General features: G+C 51.4%; 1 protein-coding gene across 1 annotated transcript in view; it reads left to right on the top strand.

The window, feature by feature from the left end:
* The window catches only part of LOC146302376 (protein diaphanous homolog 1-like), a 30,667-nt gene extending 13,154 nt beyond the window's left edge, over window positions 1-17,513 (top strand). Inside the window, exons 2-18 of the mRNA XM_084698126.1 lie at window positions 1,844-1,870; window positions 2,972-3,136; window positions 3,375-3,476; window positions 3,567-3,697; window positions 3,822-3,899; window positions 4,359-4,422; window positions 4,546-4,685; window positions 4,859-4,964; window positions 5,350-5,460; window positions 5,579-5,697; window positions 6,174-6,290; window positions 8,243-8,358; window positions 10,277-10,341; window positions 11,003-11,182; window positions 12,992-13,519; window positions 14,803-14,923; window positions 17,476-17,513. Coding sequence (XP_084554252.1) covers window positions 1,844-1,870; window positions 2,972-3,136; window positions 3,375-3,476; window positions 3,567-3,697; window positions 3,822-3,899; window positions 4,359-4,422; window positions 4,546-4,685; window positions 4,859-4,964; window positions 5,350-5,460; window positions 5,579-5,697; window positions 6,174-6,290; window positions 8,243-8,358; window positions 10,277-10,341; window positions 11,003-11,182; window positions 12,992-13,519; window positions 14,803-14,923; window positions 17,476-17,513 — 2,208 coding nt within the window. The remainder of the gene's footprint in view (window positions 1-1,843; window positions 1,871-2,971; window positions 3,137-3,374; window positions 3,477-3,566; window positions 3,698-3,821; window positions 3,900-4,358; window positions 4,423-4,545; window positions 4,686-4,858; window positions 4,965-5,349; window positions 5,461-5,578; window positions 5,698-6,173; window positions 6,291-8,242; window positions 8,359-10,276; window positions 10,342-11,002; window positions 11,183-12,991; window positions 13,520-14,802; window positions 14,924-17,475) is intronic.
* The last annotated feature ends 915 nt before the right edge of the window (window positions 17,514-18,428 follow it).

The following is an 18,428-nucleotide window of genomic DNA, read 5'->3' as shown; positions in this document are numbered from 1 at the left end:
GGCTGGAAGTGAGAGAGATGAGAAGGAGAATGAGAAGGGAGTCGGGGAGGTCGGGCACGGTCACCCAGGCCCTGAACCAATCAGCCATGGCGCCCTGGAGAGACGGAGGGATCAGGGCAGACGGAGAGAGGGCAGAATGAAGACAGAGAGTGAAAGATGGAAAGACTTTGCAGGATGTGATGTCTGGAGAGATTAGGGATCAAAGGAAGGATGGATGATGAGATGAAGTGGTAAAGAGAGAGAGAGAGGTAGAGGGAAAGAGAAGGGTAGAGAGAGGGAGGAAGAGAGAGGGGTAGAGGGAAAGAGAAGGCCAGAGAGAGGGAGGAAGAGAGAGGGGTAGAGGGAAAGAGAAGGCCAGAGAGAGGGAGGAAGAGAGAGGGGTAGAGGGAAAGAGAAGGGTAGAGAGAGGGGTAGAGGGAAAGAGACAGGTAGAGAGAGAAGGGGGTAAAGGGAGAGAGAGAGGTAGAGGGAGAGAGACGAGTAGAGAGGGAGCGAGGGCAGGATCAGTGTGGGGATGTTCTGTCTTAAGAGCTTGTATTGTTTTGCACCTCGGATAACAAGTTCTCTTCTATTAAATTAGGGCGGAATTCTTATTACAGCCACACGGCCAGTGTCCTTTGTTCAGCTCTGAATACTAATCTCATGTTGTGCTTAACAACTTCTTGTTTGAGTTCATTAGATGGAGTGAGAGAATGAGAGAAGTGGGGAGGAGAGAGACAAAGAGGACATGTTGTGGATCCTCTTTGTTTAAGGGGTAGATGGAGAAAGATGAGCAGTTGTGTTGAGGGAGTAATGGTTGAGATAGCAATGCAGAGATGCACCAGATCTAAGGGGGCAGTGTGGGGAAAAACTCACTGTGGAGCTTTGGGAGGATGGTGGGGGTGAGATGGGGGTCATTAAAGGGTTGCTCTTTTGTTGGGTGTGTGTCCTTGTGTGTGTGTGTGTGTGTGTGTGAGAGAGAGAGGGAGAAAGAGAGAGAGCTGATCTGCTGGTGACCCCGTGACCCAGAGTGCCTCCTCAGGCTCTGGTCCTTGATGGTCCACAGATGTTGGGAGTGGAGGACTGGGATTCTGACTCATGTCTGAAACCTGCACTCTGTCTTCCAGCTAAATACGTCATCTCATGTCTTACTCACCACACATTCCTGGTGCAGTAATAGTACTTTCAAACTTTATTTTCTTTGGAAAAGGGCACAACTTTCTCCATAACCTCACACTGCTGTTTCTTCCCTGTTGTTGAAGTGGTGTTCCAACTGAATCATGGCTCCATTCCACATTACTGGGTGTAGCCTGACACCTTGTGGTGAAAACGTGCAAGTGACAAATGTACTTCCTGACCCAAACCCCAAATATGATTACCTGGTCAACTTAACTATAATAAGCTTATATGCATCATTGTCAACTGTATCACAAATAACTACAAATAACTGTAATTTAACTGAATTATGTAGTCTCAAAAATAAAACAGATTGATGATTAAAAAAATGGACCGGTTGTGTCTATTGACACAACCTTTAAATGAAGCTAATCAGTGATGCAGTAGCTCTACCTGTGTTTTCCTTGCTCTCTCTCCTGATTATTTGATGATTCATGAACCACATAGACAAACCCCGGTCCTAGTCGATTCAACACGATTGATTTCTGTCTAACTGTTTCCCTCTTGTTTTCTCTCTCCCTCACTCCCTCAATCACACTCTCTTTTTTGGCCCGTCTCCCTCACTTTCTCCATCTTTCTTTCTCTGTCACCCACCATTCATAATGACCTCTTCCTCCTTTCCATCTTCCCTTCCATTCTGTACATCTCTCTCCTCTGTCCTGTTTTCCATCCCCCCCTTTCCGTACAGAAACTCAAACGACTGATCCCCGATGAGGTAGGTTGCGTGTGTGTGTGTGTGTGTGTGTGTGTGTGTGTCTGTATCCGAGGTCCTCCCCATGCCAGCGTGTGTGTGTGTGTGAATCCAAACTTGACAGTACCCATGCGACAGGGCTGTTTGGTTTGGTTTCACCGTAACTAACAGCATCTCCCCCTCCCCCCCTCAGCCCTGCAGGGGCTGGGAGGGTTGAGTGTGTTGGTTAACAGTTCTACCAAGACGTGTTCTCCCCCTGCTCATGCACAGGTCATGTCTGTTGATGTCTCTGTTTGGCCCTGTTAACACAGCACGCTTCCAAATATGTGACATACAGCATTGTGCACCGCTAATTATGTGTTATGTTCCATAACAGGTTAGCATTGTACACTGCTAAACAGGCTAACATTGTAAACTGAAATGTTTTACATGTAGCATTATACAATGCAAAATAGAATTGTATGCTGCTAAATTTAAAGCATTCTAAAATGCAAAAAGTAGATAGCATTGCTCAGTGTTACATTTCCTGCATGTAACATTGGTTATTGCAACAAAACAAATATTTTTTGCTCTGCTAATTGAGTGACATGTTGCTTTGTACAGTGCTGTGTGGCGTACATTTAGCCTGATAAAGGTCTAACTGTACGGCATGTAGCACTGGAGACTGTTAGCTGTGACGTTTAGCATTGTAAACTCCTATCATATGTAGCATTGGACAATGCAAACTATGCTAAAATACAGTGCTAACTGTATGTAAAGTGTAGCATTGTACACTGCTAATCAGAGACTAAAGAAGAGGGACGTTAGAGGCAGGCAGCTTTATCCCAAATCAAGCCCTGAGAGGGAATTACTCACTGCTCACTTGTAAATCTCAAAGCATTTCACAGGCATAATCCTAAAAATGGCTAACCGGGTCTCTAAACCCATCCAAGTGTGAGATCTGTCCAATGGGACTGGCTCTATCGGACCTAAAGGAGTTGATTTGGGATCAAACCTTCCCCCGGGCCCTGCCACAGAGCGACCACACAGCAACAGCAGCAAACATCCCACTGGCCCTTTACTCCATTAAGTTCCCTGACCTCTGTGTGACCCCATGTGTGACCCCTGTGCCCTCCGCCCCCCCAGCTGGAGCGCTTCACCAGCATGAGGATGAAGAAGGACAAGGAGAAGACGGGGCCGGGCGGGGGCCAGCGCCACTCAGCCGCCGCCCACTACGAAGTGTCGGGGGCGGGTGCCTCGCAGCACGACCTCCCTGAGGAGCTGGTGCTGGACCTGTTTGAACAAATGCTGGTGAGGGGGGAGGAGGGGGGTTGAGTGGGGGAGCAGAAGAGGGGGTGGAGGGGTGGAACGGAGGAGGGGGGGGGGGGGGCAGAGGAGGGGTTAGGTTTTGCAGGCTTTCACGTAGTGCTTTAGGGGCCTCCCTGAATTTCATTCACCTTCTTATCTCAACCCTTCTTCCATACCTCTCTCTCTCTCTCTCTCTCTTTCATTCTCTCCCTTCCTGTCTACCCCCCCTCCCCTCACCCAGGTGGACATGAACCTGAACGAGGAGAAGCAGCAGCCTCTGAGGGCCAAGGACATCCACATCAAACGAGAGATGGTGTCCCAGTACCTCCACACCTCCAAAGCTGTGAGCTTCCCTCCCCACACACCCTGACCTGACCCCTGTTGGAAGGTCAAGACCCTGATCTGACTGTGTGTGTGTGTGTGTGTGTCTCAGGGCCAGAACCAGAAGGAGAGCTCCAGGTCAGCAGTGATGTATATTCAGGAGCTGAAGACTGAACCCAGGGATGCTCAGCTGCTGAGCTGTCTGGAGTCGCTCAGAGTGTCCCTCAGCAGCAACCCTGTCAGGTAACATCCCACACACACACACGTGTATATATATATAGACTTAGACATGGCACATGCTCTCTGTCTCTCTCTCACACACACACACCATGGTTTACTAATGCCACTCTTTGTCCTTGTGTCTCAGCTGGGTGCAGAACTTTGGAAACGAGGGACTGGCTCTGCTGCTCAACCTGCTGAGAAAACTCCAGGAGGAGAAAGACCCGTAAGAGCAGGAAGCATCTTAACAACACCTACCAAACAATAACAACAACTACCACAACAACACCAGCCCCTCCCTCCCTCCCTCCCTCCCTCCCTCCCTCCCTCCCTCCCTCCCTCCCTCCCTCCCTCCCTCCCTCCCTCCCTCCCTCCCTCCCTCCCTCCCTCCCTCCCTCCCTCCCTCCCTCCCTCCCTCCCTCCCTCCCTCCCTCCCTCCCTCCCTCCCTCCCTCCCTCCCTCCCTCTCTCTCTCTCTCTCTCTCTCTCATTCATCCATCCCTCCCTCCCTCCCTCCCTCCCTCCCTCCCTCCCTCCCTCCCTCCCTCCCTCCCTCCCTCCCTCCCTCCCTCCCTCCCTCCCTCCCTCCCTCCCTCCCTCCCTCTCTCTCTCTCTCTCTCTCTCTCTCTCTCTCTCTCTCTCTCTCATCCATCCATCCATCCCTCCCTCCCTCCCTCTGTCTTCAGGAACATTGGAGTCAAGTGTCAACACGAGATCATCCGCTGTCTTAAAGCATTCATGAACAACAAGGTAGTTTCACCCACCCTGCGTATACCTCCAACCCACCTACACCGGTCACAGTAGTCACCTCCACCCTGGTTCCACCTCTTACCTAAACGTCTCTCTGTCTCCCCCCGCCCCCTCCTAACCCAGCACGGTCTGAAAGACATGCTGAACTCAGTGGAGGGGATCCCTCTGCTGGTCAGAGCCATCAACCCCAGGGTGCCTCACATGATGGTGGACGCCGTCAAGCTGCTCTCCGCCATCTCCATCCTGGAGCACCCCGAAAACCTGTGAGACTCAGAAAGAGAGAGAAAGAGAGAGTGTGTGTGCGCGCGTGCGTGTTACGAACGGGGGTGAGCTTTGGGGAGTGGATGTGTGGGTGTGCATAACTAGTAGGATTGATTTGTGTGATGCTAGTTAGCGTGTGTGTGTGTGTCTCACCCCTCTCTCTCTGTCTGTCCAGGCACGAGCGTGTCCTGGAGGCCATCACCGAGGAGGCCGAGACGCTGGACATGGAGAGGTTTGAGCCTCTGCTCTCAGGGATGGGCAACAACAACATCCCCCTCAAGGTACATACACGCACACACACCCACACACATTCTCTCTCGTACTTTTTCCACTCACACACAAACATGCCCACTGTTTCAATTCCTCTCTCTTATACATGCAAACCGTTTCACTGTTTCTCACTTTGTCTCCCAAACACACACCCCTCCCCATACTGTACCTGTGTCTCCCAAACACACGCCCCTCCCTGTACTGTACCTGTGTCTCCCAAACACACACCCCTCCCTGTACTGTACCTGTGTCTCCCAAACACACGCCCCTCCCTGTACTGTACCTGTGTCTCCCAAACACACACCCCTCCCTGTACTGTACCTGTGTCTCCCAAACACACGCCCCTCCCTGTACTGTACCTGTGTGTGCGGCGCTGACAGGCCGTGTGTGTTACAGGGAGGCTGCATGCAGCTGATCAACGCCCTGATCAGCAGAGGAGAAGAGCTGGACTTCAGGGTCCACATCCGCTCTGAGCTGCTCCGCCTGGGCCTCAGAGACCGTCTGACGGTGAGACACACACACAGACCACAGTGGTGAAGCTCATTCTGCATTAGATCTGGCTTTATTTCACTCTCTCTGTCTCTGCCCCCCCCCCCCTTCTCCCTGCCGTCGCCCCGCCCCGCAGGAGGTGAGGACCATCGAGAACGAGGAGCTGAGGGTGCAGCTGAGCGTGTTTGACGACCAGGCGGAGGACGACTCGGATGAGCTAAAGGCTCGGCTGGACGACGTCCGCATCGAGATGGAATATCCTTTCACCCTCTGCCACGGCCGTCCACGCATCTAGAATGGGTGCCGGTTGACCTGCAGTTCTGTTTCTTACCACCAGGTGTCTCCAGGGGACCACATTCGGTCTGGGGATTGAGACTGTCAAGACCTCCGTTTCTAAAACCATGTCTTCTCTAAAGGTCGTTCTTTAAACACAGTATTGCCTTGTGTGTAAAGGATAGTGTGATCAGCTGACACTATGTCCCATTAAGGAGGTACCTTCATTGGATTTTGAATTCTGGATTCGATGCAGCATTTCTTTTTGTAGCCACCAGGGGGCATCTGACACACCAGGCCATTCACATGTATTGGCACAGATCTACATACACATCATTATCACTGGGTGAGCTGTAGGACAGATTCATTTCTTATGAGCTGTGTTTAGCTTAAGTTTATGACGACCGGCCGCGACTAGGTTTCCAAGTGGTTGCGTTCCTTGACGGCGGCGGTCGCACCGATGTGACGGAGGTGTTCCAGATCCTGTTAAACACAGTCAAGGACTCCAAGGCCGAGTCCCACTTCCTGTCTCTGATGCAGCACCTGCTGCTGGTCCGCAACGACTACATGGTCAGGTACGGAGAGGTCACATGCACTCACATGCACACGCATAGAAACAAGAACACAAGACACATGCGCACCCAGTTGCACACAAACCCCCCTCCCCTCTCACACACACACACACACACACACACACACACACACACACACACACACACACACACACACTAGGCCTACAGGCCCAGGGTTTTGGCCACATGACACATCAGCACTGTAGTGACCTTGACCTTTGAATGCTCCCCCCCTCTCCACCTCCTCTGCATGTGACTCACTGCTCTGACCAGGGGGCACCTTGTCCTGTGGAACCACCATCTCAATCCTTTTTCCCCTACTCTCTCTCTCTCTCTCTCTCTCTCTCTCTCTTTGTCTCTCTGTCTCTCTCTTACTCTCGTTCTCTCTCTTACTCTCACTCTCTTACTCTCGCGCTCTCTCGCTTGCTCTCTCTTACTCTCGCTCTCTCACTCTATCCCTCCCTCACTCCCCGCCTCCCCTGTCGGGTTTTCAGTGCATCCTTCCAAAAAGCAGCAAAAAAAAAAACAGTTAATACGCATGCAGAGGCTGGCTGGCTCCATTTGAATAGAGAGGAGCACCTCCAGCCCTTATCACCTGCGCTATGCTAATGTATCTCCCTGAGCCCGGGGGCTTGCACTGGAAAGCGAGGGATGAGGCGGAGGGGAGGAATATTAGAAGAGGAGAGAGGGGAGAAGTCAAGAGTTGTAGAAAATACTTGCGCACCTGCTTGCGCGTGCACACACACACACACACACTAGGCACAGTTGACATGTCAGGCTTGTCGCCGGTCCCGTCTTTGCCATGTCGCTCCAAACAGGAAGGAAATTATTGTTGAAATTGTTTTCCAAGGTTGAGGGGGAGTGATGGGGGGTGGGGAGCGGAGGAGTTGGAGGGGGTGTCGAGGAGGCAGGCAAGCAGGCAAAATGGATAGAGGGAGGTGGATGGAAGAGATTTGCTAGGAAATAATAGCTTAAGCAAATCGTGGAGGTGAGCGAGGTGGAAATAATAGAGGCAGGAAGACGGGTCAGGGAGATGGTGGGTGACGGAGAGAGAAGGAAAATGAGGGAGAGAGAGAGAGAGATGCAAAAAGGCTGAATGTTAATGAGAGAGGAAGACATGCATGTCAGTCTGCCCTCCAGTCCACCAATGCTGCATTAGTGAATGAACCCAATAGGGAAGGACACACACACAGACTAGTGTATAGCAGTCAGTCCTGACCCAAGTCAGTCTCAACCTCAATTGGACTGGTCACATGTTTTGACTATTCCCGGTGTTTTGCATGTATTGTAAATGAAAGTTGTTACCCTTCAGTCCTCAGTGGCTTTCTTTCCAGCGGCCACTAGATGTCTCTCTCGCTCCATGGATAAATCTTAGGCGAAGAAAAAAATGTTCGAGAATGACAGAGGGGGGGGGGGGGGGGTAGAAAGATTGAGAGAGGAAAAATTGAGAGAGGGAGAGACGTCACGAAGATGGGATGAGGGAGAGAGAGAGAGAGAGGAAGGAGGTGTTGAGAGAGAGAGAGAGAGAGAAGGGAAGAGAGAGGGAGGGTGAGAGAGAGGGAGAGAGATGTGGAGAGAGAGAATAAATAACATATTGAGTTCTGTGACTTGTAGAGCATCACACAGGGTCACAGAATCAGACACCTCCGAAATTGAGTGTCTGTGTGAAACCAACTAGATCAGACGAGGGACACACACACACGCAGACAATCAATCTTTTTGACAAGAACACCCATACACGTTCTCTGACACCCGTGGACTTTTGTGAGACAAAAGTTATTTTCTCACTAACAGACACTGCTCTTAATAATTTGGTAATCTATTCATTTAGAAATCTGGCAACGCACAGAGCGTTTGAACCTGCAACCTCTTGGTATGCAGTCAAAGGCTCTACCCACTGAGCTATGGCTGTCCCCCCTTGACCTGTGTGTGTGTGTGTGTCTTTCTCTCTGCAGGCCTCATTACTACAAGCTCATGGACGAGTGTGTTGCACAGATCGTTCTGCACAAGAACGGAGCTGATCCAGACTTCAAGTGTCGCAATCTCACTTTCGACATTGAGGGGTTAATAGGTATGGTTTTTTACACACGTGCACACACACACACACACACACAAACAATCTGAAAGCTGGCCCATTTTTTGGATGTTCTCAGTTTACCTGTTCACTCTGCTTCACAGATTTGAAGCTTGTGTTTGTGTGGGAGACGTGTTCTGAATCCAGACAATGTTCCACTTGTTTGTGATGGCCGTGTAGAAACATGTTGGAAAACGTGTTTCATTTTCACTTATTGAACTGGCTAAACCCACCAGGACAGGTGGTCTGGACCCAGCCAGGCATGACGGAGCTAGCACACCAAGTGACTGTGTAGGAGAGCACTGGGCTGACCTGAACCAGGTTAGACCCAGGTTAGATCCAGGCTAGACCCAGACTCAGAGGAGACAAAGACAGGATATTCCAGACCCCTTCAGACTAGAACTGAACCAAACCATACTTAACCGTACCAGACCAGACCATTACTGGGTCTGGGAGTCTACGTTTCTGCGCTGTACTCTTACACTACCACTTTCACTGCAGGAGGCTCTAATTGCACTGCTTCTATATGCGTCCTCAAGTAGAGCTGACACACACACACATGCACACACACACATGCTGCCCTCCTTCAGACTGTCGTCATTACGGGTGGAAAGCAGCCCAATTCTGCCCTGCATGCATTATTTAGTGTTTTTCTTTGAACTCCGAAAATTCTCCGCTGCACACACTCATTCCCTCTCTCTCTCTCTCTCTCTCTCTGTCTCTCTGTCTCTCTCTTTCTCTCTCTCTCTCTCTCTCTCTCTCTCTCTTTCTCTCTCTCACTGTCTCACTGTCTCTCTCTGTCTGTCTCTCTCTCTCTCTCTCTTCACCACTTCCTACAGCAGCTTGTCCTATTTAGCCTGGCTCTGATGACAGAGTAGACCCTGGAATAACACTAACACACACTAACATCTCCCTTTCTTTCTCCTCATATCTGCTGCTCTCTCTCTCTCTCTCCCCCCCTCTCTACTGTCTGACCTCTCTTACACTCGACCTCTTCTGCTGTAAGCTTTTTTTTTTTTTCTCCATCCCTCACTGCCTCCTAGTGGCTTATGGGTAGGGGTCCAAAGGCCAGTGTCTCAAGAGTAGGGCTCGACCAATTAACCTGCAGATTTGGTCTCCTCACCAGGCAAACTCTTCTCTGCACACGCTCAGTACACCCCAAAGACTTCCAACCACCTGTAGACCCCAATCACACAATCAAAGGCTCTCTCCCACTCATCAAACCCAGATTCCGTTGCCCCTCCCCAACATACACTTCTGATAGGTCAGTCAGATGGTGCAATATCTCCTTAGACATTTCTTTGTATCTTCTCTTCTTCTTCTGACAAAATGGCCTGGGAGGAGGGAAATGGAAAACAAGATGAGTATGGATGGGTTGGAGAGGTAGAGCATGAAGAAGAGAGATCCAGAGAGAGGAGAGGGAGAGGGGAGAAACACAAAGTGATGTAAGAGATGTAATCTGTTTGGAGATGAGGGGATTAGTGATGTACCTCGGTGTGTGTGTGTGTGAGGGTGTTTGGAGGTGGGGATGGATGACGGCGCCAGGTAGGAAGATAGACTCCCAGTGTAACGAGATGCCTCTGAAATCGTCTGGCCCATCTCCACTTTAAGGATGATGATAAGGCAAGACAGACAGGTACACACCAGCTGAAGGGCAATCTGTGTCTGTGTGTGTCTGTCTGTGTAATTTGCAAGACTAAAGGGCACCTCTCTCTCTCTCTCTCTCTCTCTCTCTCTCTGTCTCTCTCTCTCTCTCTCTCTCTCTCTCTCTCTCTCTCTCTCTCTCTCTCTCTCTCTCTCACACCCTCTCTTTCTCTCTCTCTCTCTCTGTCTCTCTCTCTGTCTCTCTCTCTGTCTCTCTCTCTGTCTCTCTCTCTGTCTCTCTCTCTCCTTCCCTCCATTTCTCCCTATGTAGATAACATGGTGGACCAGACCAAGGTGGAGACCAGTGAGGCCAAGGCCATAGAGATGGAGAAGAAGGTGAAGTGAACACACGCACACACACACACAGCCGTGGGAGTGTAATGAGATTCTCCCTGCTTTTCCGTGTCCGACACTCAGCCACTAAATGAGGAACAGAGGATGAGGAAGAATGAGTGCATACGTGGCTGACAGCTTCCTGATAGAGAAATACTCTCTGACACACACACACACACACACACTAAATGGCGTGATTGCAGAGGCTTGCTACCCTGGTGTTTCTGTTCTGTTATGAGCCTGACAGGATAATTGCAACGAGTGAAACTATCTTCCATCTCACAGGCGCACACACACACACGTTTACCTACTATGTGCAAGCACATACATACCCATTTTGGACACATTCTGATCTCCCACGACACACACCGAGGCTGGTGCATGGTGGGGTAATTGCGTCCCACTGGCTGTCAGGGATTAGGGATGAGGCTGTCAGGAAGATGACAGGAAGAGGAGGGAATCCTGTGTCCTGATGACACAGCTGTGTGTGTGTGTGTGTGTGCGCGCGCGTGCGCGCGCCCAGGAGTGTAAGAAGATTTCACAGCCACTCTCATGGCCTTATGAATGTGTTTGTGTTGATTTGTGGACTGTGAGTGGGAGCGTTTGTCAGACTGCTACCATCCCACCGGGCCTCACCCGCGGGGCTGCTTGTTTTCTCTCCCAGCTCAACTCCGAGCTCACGGCTCGCCACGAGCTGCAGGCGGAGCTGAGGAAGCTGGAGGGCGACTACGAGCAGCGCGTCCAGGAGCTGAGCTCAGAGAAGGAGCTGCTGGGAAACCACAAGCTGGAGAAGGAAAAGGAGAACCAGGCTCTGCTGGGCCAGATCAACACGCTGAAAGAGCAGGTAGACACACACACCTGACCCATCTATACACACACCTGACCCATCTATACACACACCTGACCGATCTATACACACACCTGACTCATCTATACACACACCTGACCGATCTATACACACAGCTGACCCATCTATACACACAGCTGACCCATCTATACACACACCTGACCGATCTATACACACAGCTGACCCATCTATACACACAGCTGACCCATCTATACACACACCTGACCGATCTATACACACAGCTGACCCATCTATACACACACCTGACCCATATATACACACACCTGACCCATCTATACACACACCTGACCCCGGTATACACACACCTGACCCATATATACACACCTGAAACATCTATACACACACCTAACCACACGCACACACACACACACCTCTGACCCAGCTACATACACACATGACGCTCACAAACACCCCAACAGTTTAAATGTATGCAAGTAGTGACAGATAACAGTGACAGATAACAGTGACAGATAACAGTGACAGATAACAGTGACAGATAACAGTGACAGATAACAGTGACAGATAACAGTGACAGATAACACATCCAGGTCCAGGTAGGACAGGCCCCCTTTAGCTCCTACCTCACCCAATAAGACTGCAACTTGAACAAGTCGCAGTGAAAGAATGTCGGGAGGTACAAGAGGAGAGAAGAGATGAGTGGAAGGGAGGAAGGAGAGAGAGGAGGAGGAAGAGAAGGGTGGAGCTGTCAGTGTTCTGCTGGTTAACCAGCTGGACCTGGTCTCAAACTGTCACCGGGAACATGCACCACACATACACACACACACACACACACACACGGCCCGGACAGTCACTACGCATCATTGTATGTGTGTGAGACTGTGTTGTTAGTGTGTGTGTGTGTAGCCATATTATGCATAGTAGGTGATGTGGACTGTGTGTCTCTCTGACAGACAGGCTTACTCACACTCAGAGACCCTGTTCCAGAGCAGGCCGACGCCAGCAAAATCCTCTCATCGCCCTTCACACACACACACACACACACACACACACACACACACACGAGTCCCAACATCAAGCAGCCATCAAACAGCGTCCCTCACACAGCGATGCCTCTCTTCCCTCTACTGTTAGAGGGGGGTCTGCGTCCATCAAAGTGTTCACACACGTAGAGATGGTTTCCCCCCCACCCCACCTCCCTCCCTTGTCATGGAGCTCTGCCAGCGGCCCTTCATGTGGCAGCACTCTCAGAAACAGCCAAGTTGACAGACACATCCTCTGTCTGTCTGTCTGTCTGTCTGTCTGTCTGTCAGGTACACACACACACACACACAGACATGCAACGCTGAAGCACATGCACACATGTGGAAAGAATATATATATCCACCAAAGCACACACACACACACACACACAGGTAGACCCATATACAAATGCTGACAAACACCACTTGGGCAGAAGTTCTCCTTCTGGGCATGGATATCTTAGCTTTACTTTCTCATTAGTCCTATTAGCTCCGAGCAAGCATGTGAATATCATGCCGCCCACGCACACTCATCAAATCATCCTGCTGTTCCAACTTCTCTCTCTAATCATTTGGTTCAGGCGTGAGTTGTGTAACTTTTTCTTTACTTATTCCATCACTCTCTTGCTCCCTTGCGCCCTCCCTCCCACACCCTATCTCTCTCTCTCTTCTCTTCTCTCTCTCTCTCTCTCTCTCTCTCTCTCTCTCTCTCTCTCTCTCTCTCTCTCTCTCTCTCTCTCTCTCTCCCCCTCCTTCTCTCTCTCTCTCTCTCCCCCTCCCTCTCTCACTCTTTCTCTCTCTCTAGATTGAGAAGCTGTCTAAGGACCTGGAGGAAGCCAAGGCCCGAGTCGTCACGGTGACCGTGCCCGTTCCCACCCCTGGCGTGCCCCCACCACCCGGCCAAGCCGGCCTCCCCCCTCCCCCTCCCGCACCCCCTCTCCCTGGCCAACCCTCAGGCGGCCCCCCGCCTCCGCCGCCTCCCCCTCCGCTTCCAGGCCAGACCATGCCCCCTCCCCCACCACCGCCCCCTCTACCAGGCATGCCCGCCCCCCCACCCCCTCCACCCCTGCCGGGCATGGCCGGCCCCCCGCCTCCCCCTCCCCCCCCTCCACCCCCTGGCATGCCTGGGATGCCCCCCCCTCCCCCTCCACCCCCTGGCATGCCTGGGATGCCCCCCCCTCCCCCTCCACCCCCTGGCATGCCTGGGATGCCCCCCCCTCCGCCAGGTATGGGGGTCTGGACTGCCCCCGTGCCCCCCCCTCTGCCCTATGGCCTGGAGCCCAAGAAGGAGTACAAGCCTGAGGTGCAGCTGAAGAGAGCCAACTGGAGCAAGGTGAGGGAGTGTTGTTGGTCTGCAGGTTCTGAAAGATCTCACTTAGAATTCCTCCCGACCCGTTGTCTGTCTGTGTGAGTGTGCCTGAGCGGTAAAACCCTGACCCCATATAACTCTGTGTGTGTGTGCGCGTGCGCTCATGTCTCTTTCATGACTTTGTGCTTCATGTTCTCCTCCTCTCTCTCATCTGCGATGGTTAAAACATCAAAACGGCCCTCTGTCTCTCTTTAGCCTAGAGCTACTGTTTAATGGCTGCCGTCAAGTTCATCAGCGTTTAGTCTCTCTCCCTCCCTCTCTGTTCCCCTCTCCCTGTCTCCCCTCTCTCTCTCTCACTCTCTCTCTCTCTCTGTCTCTCTCTCTCTCTCTCTCTCTTTCTCCCTCTCTTTCTCTCTCTCTCTCTCTTTCTCTTTCTCTTTCTCTCTCTCTCTCTCTCTCTCCCCCCTCTCCTCTGTGTTCATACCACTCATACCCTGCTTGGTGAGAGCCCTCTGACGAGGGTGTCACACAAATTGCTTTTTAATAAGCCGGCTTCTTTTAACTGTGCTGGTGAAAGATAATTAAATTGCTGCTAGAAAGGACAGCATTCTTTTGTAATTTAAATTAACATTTTTTTTCTCTCCTCTCGGTCCTTCAGCCCCCTATACTCCCCGCCCCTCCACCCCACTCCCCTTACACACACACACACACACACACCCACACACTATCCCTCTACCCCCCATCCCCAAGGCTTGCTGGGTAATGAAAGCCTCATATCTGTGAAGTTACTACCCCTCCTCTGATGCTCTCCACCCCCCTCCCTCTGTTTCACTTTCTCTCCCATCCCTCTCCTTGATGAGGAAACCAAAGCCAGAAAGAGGAGAGAGAGCAAAGTGAATTGTGCAGTGTTTAGTTGCGCTTGGAATGAAGAAAGAGTCAGGTGCAGTAGTCAGGCAAGGAGAAGGCTCAATAAACGGAGGAGGGAAGGAGCTAGGAAAGGAGCAAGGGAAGGAGCTAAGGAAGGAAGCAGGCCACTGTATACTCCCAAGGTTCCTCTCTCCTGCTCTCCTGGACTAGGGTGGGAATCCTCTTCCTGTTGTGTGAGAGAGATCATGGAACTCTTCCTCGCTTTCTCTCACTCGCTCTCTCTCTTACCCTCCCTCTCCAACTTATCCTGTGTTTGTCTCTCTCTCTCTCTCTCTCTCTCTCTCTCACACCCTCTCTCTCTCTCTCACACCCTCTCTCTCTCCTTGTGTCTCTCTCACACCCTCACTCTCTGTCTCTCTCTCACACCCTCTCTCTCTCAGATTGCGCCTGAGGATCTCTCAGAGAACAGTATCTGGACCAAAGCCAAGGAGGGTCGCTACGAGAGCAACGAACTGTTTGCCAAACTCACACTGGCCTTCTCCTCTCAGACCAAGAGTGAGTGTTTGTGTTTGTGTGTGCATGCAATTACCGTTCCTCTTTGGTTAGTGATATTGATCTGTTATTTATCCATAATAATTACGTGTGTGTTTTTTCTCTCTCATCACATCCATTCCACTCATCCCTCAGCCTCCAAAGGTAAGAGTCACGCCCTTGGAGGGAGGGGTGGAGGGAGGGGTGGAGGGGGGAGGGAGGGGGGAGGGAGGGGTGGATATGGGAGAGGTCACTGATGCCTTGTGACTAGCCACCTGCTGTCCTGGCTAAGAGCACTGTCATACGCACACACACACACCTGTCCACCCCCTTCTCTGTCACCTTGTCCCAGTGTCACTGAACCTTCTGCTTGGCTACTCCATATTCATATTACATCCAGGAGGACATGACAAACTCAGGGACAACATGTGCGTGTGTGTGTGTGTGCGCATGCAAGTGCCTCCATTCGACCTTCAGCTCAGATGCAATCACAACTCACGTGTTCTGGCACAGTCCATCATACCTATACACCAAATGAAACACACACACACACACACTCAGGTTGTTCGCTGTCCAAGTCAGTGAAATGTCAAGGTTGGCAGCTGTCCCACCTGTACGGTGTGCTCAAGGCCCGGCTGTCAGTCTGTGATTCGTTAGCGGGGGCCCAGCTCTCCCTTGTGATTGGTCGAGACACAGCTGTCCTTTTTGATGTCTGATAACCTTTTCTGAAATCTGACTGTGAACGCATGCTGGCCTTTTCATTGACTTGTCTGTCTACCTCTGTCTGTTGTGTCGTGTGTGTGTGTGTGTTTTGCTGTGGTGTGTACAGTGTGTGAGAGATGTCAAGAAGGCATTTGCTAGGTGATTGTATGCAGGTATGTCGTGCTTGTGTTGCTGCGTTCCCTTTGTGTGTATGGGCCTTTATTTCCCCCCCAATTGTGTGTGTGTGCTCGTGTGAGAAGTGCACCGCGTTAAGCAGCCAGCCCTCGTTATGCATAATGACCTTTGAACCCTTCCATCGCATCCTCTTTGCTAGAGCGCCCAAGGCCCAGGTCACATCTCAGACAGCATTCCTCCACCACGGGCCCTCCCTCCCCTCCCCTCCCCCCTCCTCCATCCCTCCCCTCCTCCCTCGCTCCTTTTGGACCAGCTATTTCATCTGCACTCCTCTTCCTCCCCCTCTCTTGGTCACCGCTAGCTAGATGTGACCTCTGACCCCTCTCTTTCCTCCACTGCTGTCCACAAGCACAGCCTGCACACACACACACAAATCTTCTGGAAAGATCCATGCACATACACACTTCCAGCCCTCTAGGCAGGGTCGCGGGGTGATGACCTCGCAGACTCGGTGGCTGAGTCCAGCCCTGATAGAACGCGACGGGCCCTCTGGCTGTCCATGCCTCTGCTGCTCTCTCCCTCGCTCTCTCTCTGTCTCTCTCTCTCTCATGCTCTCTCATGCTCTCTCATGTCTCTCTTGCTCTCTCTTGCTCTCTCTCTTGCTTTGTCTCTCTCTCTCTTGCTCTCTCTTTCTTTCTTGCTCTCTCTCTCTCTCTTGCTCTTTCTCTCTCTTGCTCTCTTTCATGTTCTCTCTTGCTCTCTCTTTCTTTGTCTGTGTCAATCTCTCTTTTTTTCCCCTCTTTCTCTGTGTGTTTACAGTATATATACAGTATATTATTTAAGTTTTATTATTACATTTGCAGTTAATGAAACGTGTGTGTATAGTTAGTATTCCAAATCAGTTCAAGGACTGTGTGCTAGCCTTATGTCGAAATTCTCCCTGAAGTGTGTGATTCGCTCTATAATTTCGGCTTTTAATTTCCTTACCCCAAATCATTGTTGTCCACTTTCTCCTTTGATATTTTGTTGCCTCCGTCTCTCTCTTCCTATCTTTCCTCCACCCCCTTCCCTCTCCTAGGCTGTTTTCCTTTTCTGTTGTATTTTTGCCCTGTCCCGTGCTTCCGTTTCTAGCACACGCCAGCACACTGTTTGATAGCAGGGGCCTTTTGAAGTCTGCACCTCAACCCAATTAGCAAAACAGAGAAAGGGATGGAGGGAGCGAAGGAGGAGAAGCAGAAAAGGAGGGATGAGATATATGAGCGTAGGGAGAGCGGGAGGGTTTGGGAAAGGGGGTGATTCATGTGGAGAAAGAGAGAAAAAAAGGCCAGGAGCAAATAAATCCTCTTAATATGATGCTGATAATTATGTTCACTCTCCGACACTCACTGTCCCCTCCCTGTCCCCTCTCTGTCCCTCCCTGTCCCCTCACTGTCCCTTCACTGTCCCCTCCCTGTCTCCTCACCTCCCCCTCCCTGTCCCCTCCCTGTCCCCTCACTGTCCCCTCCCTGTCCCCTCCCTGTCTCCTCACCTCCCCCTCACTGTCCCCTCCCTGTCCCCTCCCTGTCCCCTCACTGTCCCCTCACTGTCCCCTCAATGTCCCCTCCCTGTCCCCTCCCTGTCCCCTCCCTGTCCCCTCACTGTCCCCTCACTGTCCCCTCACTGTCCCCTCACTGTCCCCTCCCTGTCCTCTCCCTGTCCCTCACTGTCCCCTCCCTGTCCCTCACTGTCCCCTCACTGTCCCTCAGTGTCCCCTCACTGTCCCTCATTGCCCTTGTCCATCTAGCAAACTCTGACTTTCCTTCTCTTCTCCTGTCTCCTCTCCTCATCTGCTCGTCACCGTCTCGTCCTCTTGCTCTCTCCTTCTCTTTACTCCTCTCCTCTTTGCGGCCTCATTTCCGTCTCCGTGGAGATCGCTCTTTCCCCTACGGAGTGCGCTCGGTGACACCCCGCCAGACGGTGGAGGCAACACCCCCTCACCTCTCTGCGTCGCTGCAAATACAGCGACCTACTTCATTACCACGGCAACCAAGCCGCCATGGTTACCGTCCTACATCCCCCTGAGAGCAGTAGTCAAGCTGATCAGCACAGGACCCTAATATATGCTGTATATTTATAAACAGGCTGTATTTGTGTGTGTGTGTTGGGCTGGGGGGTGATCTTCAGCATTTACACACCAATTATAATGAGCCTTTTGATCTTGTCGTGTTCTGCAGAAATCAATTTCTCATCCTGTATGTGTGTGTGTATCTGAATGTCCACTCTCTCTCTCTCTCTCTCTCTCTCTCTCTCTCTCTCTCTCTCTCTCTGTCTCTCTGTCTCTATGTCTCTCTGTCTCTCTCTCTCTCTCTCTCTCTCTCTCTCTCTCTCTCTCTCTCTCCAGCCAGAGTTTATGTAGTGAGGGCAGTGTGCCCTTCCCTAGTTTTAATGATGTAGCCTCAACAGATCAGGACACACACACACACACTCCACCTCGCCTGCCCTCACCCCGCAAGCCAAAACAGCTCCTTATGAACTCCCCCTACTGTTAAACTTGGTTTAGTACGCCTGCATGGGTGTTCTGACTGGAGGTCAAAGGTGAGGTGGTGGTCCAGTAGTGCGTTTCCACAGGCGGGAGATGGAGATATTTGTTGCAGCCCGTAGACTTCTCCAATTACTCTAGTTTGACGTTTGTGAGCGATGCGCCAGAACCCACCATGGG

The sequence above is a fragment of the Hypomesus nipponensis genome, chromosome 1, assembly GCF_054491055.1.
Source record: "Hypomesus nipponensis isolate SF chromosome 1, ASM5449105v1, whole genome shotgun sequence".
Classification (NCBI taxonomy): domain Eukaryota; kingdom Metazoa; phylum Chordata; class Actinopteri; order Osmeriformes; family Osmeridae; genus Hypomesus; species Hypomesus nipponensis.
This window is presented reverse-complemented; position numbering and strand designations above follow the sequence as displayed.